This window comes from Ceratotherium simum, chromosome 36 (genome assembly GCF_057802395.1).
Source record: "Ceratotherium simum simum isolate JZ-2026a chromosome 36, ASM5780239v1, whole genome shotgun sequence".
Classification (NCBI taxonomy): domain Eukaryota; kingdom Metazoa; phylum Chordata; class Mammalia; order Perissodactyla; family Rhinocerotidae; genus Ceratotherium; species Ceratotherium simum.
In genome coordinates this window covers 1,856,859-1,869,492 of record NC_141935.1, presented here as the reverse complement: position 1 = coordinate 1,869,492, position 12,634 = coordinate 1,856,859, and the positions used below count along the sequence as shown (strand labels likewise).

Sequence of the window (12,634 nt, the reverse complement as noted above, 5' to 3'; positions counted from 1 at the left end):
CGAGCTCCAGCGATGGAGACACGTGTGCTGGTGCACACACACATATTCACAAGTGTACATGCACCCAAGGCTCATTCAAGACAGACTGTGATAAAAGTTGAAATTGTGTCTTCAGGAGGGATGGACTCTAATGGTGTGATGGGGGAAGTCTTCAAGAGGAAAGAACATCTGGGTCAGCCTTGAAGGTCCAGTGGAATTCACTTGTCAGAAAGGCGGTAAGGGCTTTCTGTCTGGCTACAGGACACAGCATGAATGACAAAGGGGCAAAGACGGAAGGTGTTCACAGGACAGAGAGACGACTTGTGTGCCTGAATCCTCGAAGCTTCCAAGGCTGAAGGGAGAGGTCGGAGACAGAGAGAGGGCCCTTGTGCTCAGGAGCTGGCCTCTGTCCTGTCGAATATGTGGACGTTGAGAAAATGAGAAGCGTTACTGGCCTTTGAGTGGGAAGGCCCTGAGACTTTGAGGCACAGCCCTGGAGGCAGAGTGGCCAGAGGTCAGACTGGAAGTGGAGAGACCACCTAGGGGGCTATTTTTTAAAAGAAATGAAGAGGGCTTGAGCAAGGCAGCAGGAGGAGGGCAGGAGAAGGTGTTGGCAAGAGCCTTAGAAGGTTCAATGGTCAGGACTGAGCTGATGGACTATGGTGGTGAAGGAGGGGAAATCTAGGAGACTCACACCTCCCTCATTGAGGGGCTGGGTGAACACAGATGCCATTGATGCAAGTAGGATGCGGGGGGAGGAGGTTTAGGGAGAAGGGTGACTTTAGACCACTGGGGGTTTCTCAGCCTTAGCGTTATTGACATTCTGGGCCTGATAATTCTTGGTGGTTTGGGCTATCTGTGCATTGTAGGATGATCAGCCACATCCCTGGCCTCTGCTCGTTAGAATTTAAGGTCCCTGAAGACAGCCAGGTGGAGCTGTCAACAGGTGGCTTGGCTTTGGTGTGTGGGAGCCCAGGAGACAGTCTTGCCTGTGTTTTTCATAGCGCCCAAGGGTGACCTGCAGAGCAGGCAAGAGGAGGGAGTGGTTCATGAGGGCAGGGGTTGGTGTTCAAGGTGCCCGTGTTCTGACTCACCGAGTGTCTTGTGGGTGTCTTGAGATGAGAAAGACAGTCTCGTTCACCTCAGTAGCTCCTCAACGCCATGCTTAGTGTAATGGCTGGCTCGAAAGGTTTTGAGAATCGCACTTTCGGGAAGCAGAAATAGCCCAAGAAGCTAGTGTAACCTGGGAAGCTGGGTCAGGGAGAAGCTGAGTCCGGGGGCTCTAAGCATCCAGGACCCTGGGCCACCCTGGCAAAACCCGGACGTGGAGCATCAGCAGCCCTCGCCGTTGCTGGTGGGAGTGTACGTGGTTCAACCTGGCAAAGGCGAGGACTCACAGGGAGGGAAACTCCGGAACATGAGCAGCAGGAGAGGCTCATGAGTATTCAGAGCAGCACTGTTGATAGTCGCAAAAATCTGGAAACCACCCAAATGTCTATCAACAGGAAAATGGATGAATAAGTGATGGTATTTGCATCATTTCGTCACTTCACAGCAGAGAAAATGAGCTACAGTTAAATGTGTCCACGGGGATGCATTTTACAGCCTTGACCTCCAACAGAATGAATGGGAACAAGCAGACAGCGAGTATTTATGTCAGGTCACAAAAAGATACAAAAGTAAACAATGTCTTGTGTGGGGATTCATAAACACGTAGTAACATTACACAGAGACCCAGAGAAACACACACGCAGAACTGAGGCTTGTGTTTACCCTGGTGGAGAGGAAGGCAAGGGCACACGGGGCTTCCAGAGTGTGGGCAGCACCCTGGTTCTCAAAGTGAGTGGGACTGGCAGAGGGCTGTTCCCTTGGTAATTCTTAACACTGCACAGGCATTAAAACCTGTAAGCGTGTGCTGGTCACTTCCTCTGGGGAGAGTCCACAAGGACAGGGCTTCTCACATGGGAATCCCCTGGTGGAGGGCCGGGGTTTCCAACACTTCCCAGCCAGCCATGGGGAAGGGGTCCCCTCCATCCCTTCTCCTCCCAGAACAGACGACAGGCCTGGAATCCCCCACCCCAATCCTGTCTACGCAGGCATAGGGCAGCTTCTCCTTCTCCAAAGAGGCCAGAGGGGACACCTGGGAGCCCCACGGCCCCGAGCAGCGGGGACGGAAGCCGCACCCTGGCCCGTCTGTCCCACATCCACGTGAGCTGAGGAGACCGCCCCCAGAGAACCCAGGAGTGGCTCTCTGGCTCTTGGTTTTTACGAACTCATAACATTTTTTTCATGTGACTACCCAAATGGTATTGCCCCTGGTTTATTTTGTGAAGTGAGAACATTAAAAAACAATTTCTACCTCCTGTCCTCCCACCCTGTAGGTAATGGATAGCTTAACACTACAATAATAGAGGTGAGGCACACACGCTTTCAGAACAAGGGAGGGCCCTCTTCACTGAAAGCATTTCGCTTTATGGAAACTCCGCCTCAGTGGCCCTGGTTTCCTCCTTGGGCAGTAGAGCTGTTGAAACCTGGGTCACGAAGAGCCAATGGGAGAATGTACTTGGGGAGCACTAATCCGAGGGGCACGTAGACACCGTCACACTCCCGGCCTGGCCAGGTGCCACCCTGTGTGCTGTGTGCACACACAGGCGCACACACCGGGCTCACCCTCAGACGAACAGCCCAGCGTCACACACACTCCTCTCCTGGGCTCCAGGTTGGCACACCTGCCCTGGCACCAGGCGAGGCCGTGCTTCTCTCCTGACCCCAGAGCAAAGGGCCAGGCTCACCCAGCCCATGCCCACAGTGAGCCACCAGTTGGTGCTGGAGCCAGGCGGGTGCTGTGCGGGGCAGAGGTGGGCCTCCTGCTCGGGTGGCTGGGCCTCAGCCTCTGGCTGAGAGGCCACAGCTTGGCCCACATCCAGTCTTCTCAGCAGACCGGGGGTCCAGGGGCCGATGTTCCAGTTCCGGTTTGTCTGTGACCTTGAGGAAGTCACTGTCCCTCTTGAGACCCCCAGACGTTGACCGAGGCACTCTGTGCCAGTGCCGCGGGGTTACGGAGGCTCACCGTGCTCAGCCTTGGCCTCAGGGGACCCTCGGGCCAGCTTAGGGATGTGTCCTGGAGTGAGAGAACCCCTCGCCCCTCCCCTCCGGCGAGGGGCCCGCAGGCCGACAGGCTTCGGGGATTTTTGATGAGACGGCCCTGCCGGGGTAGAAGAGGAGCCTGCCATCCCCACTGGTCCCCGAGACCTGTCCTGCGCCTCGGCAGCTTGGTCATCCACCCAGAACAAAACCACCCCCTGGCTGCCCAGCCCCAAGCGCTGCAGGGAGTCTGACTCACTCTGTGGGGGGCCGTTGGGGCTAATGTTTAACTGGCTCCCTCCTGGGCGGCCGGGCACTTTAGCCCTGAGTGCTGGGCCTGCCCGATGGCCCCGCTGCGAGGTGGGCTCCAGACAGACAGAGGGCTGGGCCTCCTACCCCACGGAGGAAGGGAGGGGGTGGGGAGGGCGGCTCTGGGACAGGCAGGGCTGGCGGCAGGAGGCCCTCTGCCCTGGTCGCTGCCACCAAGGAGGGAGGAGCCACAGGCTCACCTCCAGCTGCAGAGGGGAGGGGTGCTCACCCCAGGGCTGTGTGTCAGTCTGTGACAGACTTCCCCCAGGAGTCCCCCGGCCCTACTGCTGGAGGGAGGGAGGCCTCCCCTTTGCTCATTTGGGTCTCATTTGCATCTTTTTTGAATGTTCTCCTTTGGTGGGGATATTGGAATTCCCCAGGGGCACATGCAGGGCTCCTGACCCCCAGCCGTGTGCCTTCTGGAAAGTGGCTGGTTGGGCTCTGCTGAGGCAAGTCTGATCCCAGAACAGGGCCTCACCAGAGGCAGGCTGACCCAGGTCCCAATTTCCAGTCTGTACCATCAAACCCTGTAACTCCAGGTGAATTACCTAACCTCTCCGGGCCACCACTTCCTCATCTGTAAATCTGAGATAATAGTCTCTACTTCTTCGGTTTTTGTGGGAATGTAATGATATAATTCTGATTAAGCATTTAGCTTAGTATATCCTATTATTATTATTATTCGAATAGTGGCTAAGAGTGTGGACTCCAGCAGAGTGCCTGGGTTAAGTCCTGGCCCCTCCATTTACTGGCCGTGTGACCATGGGAAGGCAGCAACCTCTCTGTGCCTCAGTTTCCCCATCTATAAAATGGGAATGGTAATAGCACCTTTCTCACAGGGCTGTTGAAGGCTTGTGAATGAACTGATGTGCAGAGAGCAGGGCTGGCATCTAGTTGCTGGGCCGGAAGTGGGAGCTGTTATGCAGAGAGAAGCCTCACTCCAGCTCTGCTCTCCTGGGCCCAGCCCAGGGGGGTGCTGGCCCTCCATAGGGAGGGGGACTGCATGGAATCATGCTCTCCAGGTACCCCGCCTCCCACCCAGCCCTGTCCATGGCTACCGCTAAAGCATCAGCCCCTCCAAGATTGCCCTGCCCCAGAGGGGCCCTGTGACAGGCCCTCCTCCCCGGCCACTCAGGCTCTCAGTCTCCTCCTGGAAAGAGCTTCCCTTATCGGCTCTGGCTCCTTCCTCACAGGTGGGTTAGGTCTAGCCCTGCCCGGAAGCAAGAGGAACCGGATGAACTCCAGGAGGCCTTTAGATGGGCCTGTGGCCTTTCCCAGAGGGCCGTGGCCTTGGGTGTGTTGGCCCCACCTCCTCCTCCCATGGGCTTTCTGCACCCAGGTGTTTGTTTTGAGTCAGGCCTGGGGCTGGTCTCCCGCCATTGTAGGGCAGGGTGGAGACCCCGATCTGCCCGGGACCGGGTTAATAGTTGACTGGCAGACTGAGATTTGGAACCTGGGGCCAGGATCTCTCAAAGGGCTGAGAAGAGGCAGAGCAAGGAGACCACGCTGTGGCCCCAGGGCAGCCGGGAAGAGCCCTGGGAGGCAGGGGAGGGTGGGTTTCTGTGGTTGCCAGGGCATGAAGCCCAACCTCATCTTCTGTGGCACAGGCCCATCCCACCAGGTTCTCCAGTTTATGGGGGGGGGGGGTGTGTGTGTATGCGTGTGTGTGTGAGGCTGGGTCTGTCTGTGCCCAAGAGTTTGTGTGCTAGGAGTTGTGCTCTTTGCACAACTTTGTCTGCCTTTCTGCGTACTGTGCTGTTTGTATCGAGAAAGTTGGGCAGAGCGCCCCCTCCCCCAGCACATCCCAGGGTGCTGGTCCCTCAAGGGGCTGTGGGCTGAGCAGCCTGGGGCCAGACCCCACCCTGGGGAGTAGCTGGCACTGCACTTTGCACCCAGCTTCTGGCATTTATGGTGGATAATACACCAGGAACAGAGGGCAGAGCAGAGGCTCCCAGGGCAGGTGGAAGGGGCTCCTCAGACAGCTTGGCCTCACCTGGGACCACTGCTGGGCAGTCAGAAAGCTGAAGGGCCCCAGGTCTGGGATGAGCCACCTCCTCTGAGGGCCTACCTCAGGAGTTGCCATGACACTGCCCCGAAATCCAGGCTCCACTCTGGCCCAGACCTCTGGTCTCTGCTCCTAGGACCCACTGTCCTCAGTGTGTGTATGGGGGGGTGGGTGCTGAGGGAGGCTGCCCAGGCCCCCATTCCACCCCAGCGGCCTGCACCCCTCCCCAGGCTTTGGGTCCAGATAGCAGTGGGATGGAGAAATGACCTGACCTAGAGAACAGACCACTGGCTGTCCCACCTCACGGAGAGGATTCATCCTGGAGGAGATGACCAGTCCAGGAGTGTGAAAGGAAACCAAGTAGGAGGAGGGTGGATGAAGGTGGACCCAGTAGGGGCTGGGACAGGAGAACCCCAGGACAGGAGAGCCCCAGGACAGGAGAGCCCCAGGACAGGTGAGCCCAAGGGACAGAGATGAGGAAGGGAACCACCTGGTGGCCAGGATCAGAACTGTAAGGTACCCTTCCTGGCTGGACCCGGGTCCTGCCCTGAGCCTGTAGGACGAGGTGAGGTTTTGAGAGCGCTCTGACCTCAGCCCAGAGCAGCCAGGAGCATCCAGGCGGCACCAGGGAGAGGCGGTCCACATTTGCAGGGAAAGAGGACTGTGAAATCAGGCAGGGCACGGGGCTCTGAACTGAGAGGCCCCTCTTGGCTGGAGTCGTGGTGGGACTGGGCTGTTTCAGAGGTCGGGTCTCCGGTGAGCAGAGCATCCTGGGTGGAGAGGGGGTGCGGTGTGATGTCACTGGACAGAAGGGTCCCAGGGGGACCTCCGCAGGCAGCTGCCAATTCCTCAGCCCTCCATTCTGACCCCAGGCTCATGAGTGGAGCCCACACAGCCCTGTGTTCACAGACTCCCTGCCTCCCTTTCTTCTGAGTGCTCACGGCCAGAGCCACAGTAATGACCAGGACACTGGGTTTTTAATGAGGAGGTCGTGATGCTTGTGGACACTCTACATGTCACAGCAGCGGTGGAGGGAGGCAGCGGGGCTGGAGGGAAGGACCCTCACATCGCCCCGTCCTCAGTGTGGCTACACCCCGGGCTGCTGGGTGAGGTCTTCAGACACGGGAGTTTCTCCCCGTGGTTGTCTGTTTAATCCCAGTTCCAGACGGAGGTGCTCAGGCTGGAGGCAGAGGAGGGAGCAGGGCGGGTGCAGAGAGGTGGGTGAGCCGGGTGGTAGAAGGGGCTTGGAGCAGGAGCCCAGAGCGCAATGCAGCAAGCCGGGCTGTAGGGACAGAGAGGCGGAGACCATGGGTTCCCGGAGACCTGTGTGCAGTTTATGACTCCCTGACTTACCCGCAGCACACACAGTCCCAGATTCTCACTCCTAGCCACCTTGGGCTGGACCTTCCTCCACAGGGGCTCCTAGGAAGCCTCAGCTTCTCCCCTGTCCCAGCCCCTCCCACTGCTCCTACCCCTGGGCTCCTCGCACCCGCCACAGCCTGGCCTCCAGGACTGGCTAATTCCCATGGCTGTGCCTTTGTGCTCCACCAGCCTTCAGACAAGCCCTTCCTCTGTGTCTGCTAACACTTGCCCATCACCTCCTAGGAGAGCTCCCCTTCTCTGATGGGCTATCTGGCAGACCTCGGCCCCTGCACATCCCCTCAGCACTCCCCTAGGGTCGTTAGGTGGCCTGATTTTGCCGCTTTCTCCAGCAGTTTCCTTGGAGAGTGGGTGGGCTTGTCTTCTCTGAATGGAGTCCCCTGGGAGCAGGGACTGTGCAGGCCATGGCCAGGAGGCATTTCAAAGAGCTGAGACTGCAGGAAGTCAGCGCCAGAGGCCCTCAGGGATCATCTAACCCAGCGGTTCCCAAACTCTGGCATGGAATCACCAGGAAGGCTGGCCCCAGCCCTGAGTTCCAGCCCTGTCCAGTGGGCCTGGGGTCGGGCCAGATCATTGGCACCCCAGGCTGTGTCGTACTGCGGGTCCCAGGACCGCACTTGGAGAACCACTGATCTGATACAACCCCGACTTTATAGACAAGAGGAACAAAAAGTGCCCCAAAGCAGAAATAACGTGCCAGAGTCTCAGGGTGGAACCAGGACTGAGCCCACAGGCCGACTGGTCGCTGCTGCCCTCACTACACCGCATGGGCCCAGCCCTCCAGCCCTATTATCCTTGAGGCTCCTGTGGGCCCGAGAAGGGGATCTGGTCTCTGGGTACCTCTACTGTGTGGTGGGAGACTTGGCGGCATCAAACATCTTCTTCCGGCCTTCCATCCCAGACATGGCCTCCACGTTCTTCCTCCAGTCGCCCACCTCCACGGGCCGCTCCTGTGGGCAGGCCGCACACACAGAGATTTAGCAGGCCACAGGGGCAGCCAGGGCCCTCCAAGCACAAGAGAAATGGGGTGGTAGGAAACCCCGCCACCCCAGCCCAGCTGGTGGGGTCCTAGGACGCAGTCAGAGAAGTGGACACAGGTCAATCAGAGGCTGCACGGGAAGAAGAAGCTGTGTCGGCTGGGAGTTCTGGGTGACTGTGGTGGGGTTCTGGGGCCAGCTCCCATCCTGATGAGCCACAGCCCAACCTCACCTCCAGGCCCCATGCCACCCCCCTGGTCTGCTGCTCAGCAGCTCAAGGTCACCTCTTCCAAGATGTCTTCCTCCTTCCAACTTAGCTCATTTTCCGTTTCATCAGCATATTACCTGGCCCATCTCTCTTTGTGAGGCTTCCTGGGCCAGAGACCCCGTCCGTCCCTGTTCCTCACGGCCCGTCCCTTCTGGCCCGGAGCCCGGCCCGCTGTGAGTGATGTGCTGCTGAGGGGGGGACTGAACCCAGCTCTCTGATCTCTGTGCCCGTGTGTCCTACAACCACGCCAGCCTGCTGCCTTTCCCCAGCAGGGACAGAGGGCAGTTGTCCCCCAGTCACCCTAAACCTCCGGTTCTCTTTGCAGTGGGCACATGGTTTTTCTTTATTCCTTCATCTGCCTTCCTTTGTGTCCCTGTTTCCCCCTCAGACTGGGAGCAGCCTGAGGGGAGGGAGCAAGTCTTTCTTCTCCCAGAACAGCACCATTGGTCTCCCAGCGGGTCCTAGAATGTTCTAACAGTCTGGCTGGCCTCCAACAGGAGCTGCTGGGCCTGCCCCAGGCTACGTGAGGGGGTGATGGGTGAAGGTCGATGGGACGGGCAATGAAAGGTTCTGAGGAGAGGGGTCCCCACCTTCTCTGTGTCCTCCTTCTTCACGGACTTCAGGTTGGCCCGCAGATCCATGGACACCTTGTGCTTGGAGCCCAGCAAGGCTCGAAGCATGGCGTCCGCCGAGACGCGGACCCGACGCAGGGGCGGGCGCTTGAACTTCCCGCGGAGGTCCAGCACCTTCAGCTTCAGGTCCTTAATCTGCAGGCGAGGAGCACGAGGGCTCGCGGGCACCTTCCCAAGCACCTCAAGCTTCCAGCCAGAGCAGCACCCCAAGTTCTGCAGCCTCTAGGCCAGACCCTTCGGGACACTCAGACCTACCCAACACTTTGCAAGCCAGCACATGGTTGCTGATAAACGACTGAATGAGTGAGTGGACAGATGAAGCCCGCCAGCCACCCTCTTCCCAACTTCACAGTAGCCGTGAAGAGAACGGGCAGCCCCACCAGGGGCAGGAGCCCCGTCTGGAGCGCGCGGCCGCTTTGTCTTCATCCTGCAGCCTCAGCTGGACTAGTTCCAACTAGTGCCCCCAGGGGCGCCTTCAGTGCAGCTCACTGAGGGCACGGCCTCGGTCCAGCAGGGTGGACAAACCCCAGGTCCCGGACCCCTGGGGGAGTTTCCAGGGTGCGCGCTCCAGAGGGAATTCTGGGGAGATTATAGGTGGTCATTCCTGATGAGGAGAAGTGGGAAGGAGGGAAGCGGCTCCTGGTCCCTCCCCGCCCTCCTTGTGCTTGAACAAGTGTCCAGAAGCAGCCCACTCCAGCAGTAAAAGCCCTGTGCTTCCGCTCTCTGCCCCATCCCAGGGTCTGGACAGAGCCAGTGCCCCCATGCCCCACACCCAGGGAGCATGAAGCACTGGGCTAGGGGTCAGAGACCAGTGCTGTGGGCTGATTTTCTCAGCCTCTCTGAACCTCAGTGTCCTCATCTGTAAGGTGCAGATAATAGCACTTACTTCATCCTCAGGCATGTAGGGAAGATCAAAGGCACATGAGAGCCGTTCATAAGGGTAAGATGTTATTAACAGGCCCATGATTATTTGTGTGGGTGAATACAGAGGGTGGCTTCTGTTAGACTGTGGAGGCCCCGTGCCAGGTTAGGAGGAAGTCTGTGCCTTTCATCTGCGTGATTATCCTCTCTCTGCCTAGCTCCAGCCCTGTGGGGTCCCTGTGGGGCTGGAATGGGGGCACCAGAGCTTCCTGCTAAGTGGCCACTGCCCGGGCCCTGCAGAAGGCGGGGCCCTGGTCCCCAGCTGCCGGGTCCATGCCAGCCAGCTCAGCCTGCCCCTGGCTCACCTCCCTGGTGTTGTGGAGGCACTTGGCCTCGATGTCGTATCTCTCCTCGTCCACCACCTCCACCTTGGCGTGCAGGTCCCGGCACAGGTCCTGGGGAAGCAAGGTGCGTCGGGCGGGAATGGGGAAGAGGGGAGGGCAGCCTCCAGCCTCTCTTGTCTGCCCCCAAGCCCAGTACCCTGGGCCTCTCCCCAGCCACTCTGCAAGAGCCATGCTTGGGGGGTGGGGGGCGGTGGGGAGCTGACGGACTCCTGCGCTCTGAGTGTCAGCCCGTTGTTTTCCTTTCGGAATGTACTTGTTTTCTTTAAATAAGTTAATTGTAGACATTTTGAAAATTATGTTTTAAGCAAAAATAATAAAATAAAAAGTGACTACTGCTGCCACCACCTGGAGATAACTGAGGGCAACATTTCAGGGTCCTTCCTTCCAGTCTGTTTTTTCTGCTGTTGCTGGCGTTTAAAGTTATCAAAGTGTAAAAACTAATTAAAACCCATCTGTAGGGGGAAGACGGGCACGTCTGGGGAAACAGGGCTTCGTGGTCCTGCCCACCTCCCCGCTCCACGCAGCCCCAACCTCCACACAGTCTGACAGGAGGCCCCACCCCGGGCTCGGCCCCACCCCAGCAAGTCCCTTCCGGGCTGAGGCCCACCTCCCACACGCGGGAAATGGGCTCTGATGGCCCACCGCGCAGGGGGTGGGAAGATGAAATGAGACCATGGAGGGAAGAGCTGCTCGTCTGTCGTAGAGCTCGGAGCCAGGGTGGTCCAGGCTCCTGCCACCTGGCCCCTGGGGTCACCCACACGGGGCCCCCAGCCACCCTGGCCGGCAAGGCTCACCTGCAGGGCGCTGAGGGACAGGCCGCGGGTCTGCAGCGTGGGGATGCGCTCGGCCAGGTAGCGGGCCTTCTCGGCCTCGCGCTCCTCGTGCTCCTGCTCCCAGCATTCCTTGGCCTTGGCCAGCATCAGGCTCTGGACCGGACGGAGCCTGGTGAGCCCAGGCCCCGGGGCCCTCGAATGCCCCCACCCCCGCATCCTCAGACCCCGGAGACTGTTTCTCCCTCGCTCCTTCCTCTTACCCGTTCCTCGTCTGTTTTGGCCCGCAGAGCCTCAAAGAGAGAGACCCTCACCAAAATGAAGCCAGTCCCTCTGCCCCACCAGCGCCCCCTCCTGGAAGCTGCTCGCTGCCCCCTCTCAGGACTCCACGGCTCCAGATTGTACCCGCTGACCACCTGGCTCCGGGCAGCGGCCGGTCTCCCTCTGCCTCCTCAATATCTTTGCTCTGGCCCCCTCGCTCTGCCCCTCCCACGACCTTCCACACCCCCTCAGAGTCTGTGCTGTGTCCCCTCTGCCTCCCGTGGGACACCCCCCGGAGCCAGCACCGCCTAACCTTCAGCAGGAGCTTGCGGGACGCGGTGATCTTCGGTTTCCTCTGCGGGTGAGAAGGGGAGAGATGGGGTGAGGTGGAGGCCGCAGAACTGAACTCTGTCTCAGCCACAATGAGTGCCAGCTGGGTTCACCATCACTACCCGGAATCCTCGCCTCAGGGCCCTTAAAAGCTCATCTTTGTGCTTTAACCCCTCAAATTCAGAGAAAGCTGCCATCGGCTACCTTGATCTGGGGGCTGAGGCCCTGCTTCTAATTCTGGTTCTGCTGCTGCTGGAACCTGCAAGGTGCTCTGTGGGTCACACGGCCTCTACAGGCACCTCCTTCCTCATCTGTAAATAGGATGCTAAGATCCATCTGACTTAGTTCACAGAGTTATTACAGACAAATGACATCGTGGGTGTGCAAATATTTTGCAAAGTGTAAAAGAGATGCCTGTTTTAGCACTCTGGATGGAGACATACCAATATTTTTTGTTCATGTCAACACCATCTGTATAAATCTTTCTCAGACATAAAAGCACTGTTTTCTCCTCTCACTAAGGATACTAGACATATTCTTGCGAACTAGATATGTTGCAATAAGTCTCAGCCCCAGGCAGTGTGCCCTGAGGGGCGGGAAGGTGCCCGATCCCTAACTAAGGAGACTGATGCCTTCCAGCCCCGGTGTCCCCTCTCGGCTGTGGGTCGTCACCTCACACTGCTGTTGATGAGCACCTGCTGCTTCTGTGCCGTGCGCTGGAAGAGCGCAGCTCCACTTTGTCACTCACGTGTGGAAAGTGGAAGTGACCAGGCTTTGTGGGAGAAAATGAATGAGCTCTAGCGCACGGAACGTGCGCTTGTCATCTGACCATTCAGTGGTTCGTCTGCCTTTTTCTCTCAGCCCAGGTTTCTGCTACATTTCAATTAGTGCGACTGAAGGAGAAACAGCCTGTCGCTACAATCAATACCACCGTGGTTTGCACACTGTAGTGCACCGTGGCCAGTGTTTCACTGCAGTGTCCTCTCCCCACCACTTGGTGAGCTGATGGGCCACCTCATTTGACCATCAATCAATGAGGACTCACTTAATATGGGCCTCAGCAAACCTTAGAAATCCATATGGCTGTTGAAAAATGGTGTATTTGATCCTCATTGAGAACCTCTGTGCCACATACCCCTCCATCAGTGCTGCTGATTCCCACCCTTGCCAGCCCCGAGTCACAGCCCTGTCCCTGTGGTCCTCATCCCTGGGCTGTACACGGGCTGTGTTCTCAGCAGCCAGAATACATCTGGATTGTACCAGAGTCGGGGCTGTCTAAAACCTGAGGGGAGCAAAGGACACCTCTTTGCTATTCCCTCAACGTTCAGTCATTGGGCAGGGGTGGAACAACCCAGGGACAACCCCCTCCTCCCT

The 12,634-nt window shown here is 58.3% G+C and overlaps 1 protein-coding gene across 1 annotated transcript; it reads right to left on the bottom strand.

The window, feature by feature from the left end:
- Positions 1-6,344: 6,344 nt before the first annotated feature.
- Positions 6,345-10,821, bottom strand: TNNI1 (troponin I1, slow skeletal type). Its single transcript, XM_004438962.3, has 5 exons — positions 10,694-10,821; positions 9,861-9,950; positions 8,593-8,769; positions 7,598-7,707; positions 6,345-6,659 (listed from the first exon to the last, which is right to left on the bottom strand). Exons 1-4 carry the CDS (start codon positions 10,817-10,819, stop codon positions 7,600-7,602), a joined length of 501 nt encoding a protein of 166 aa, XP_004439019.2. The 5' UTR covers positions 10,820-10,821; the 3' UTR covers positions 6,345-6,659; positions 7,598-7,599.
- Positions 10,822-12,634: the final 1,813 nt, after the last annotated feature.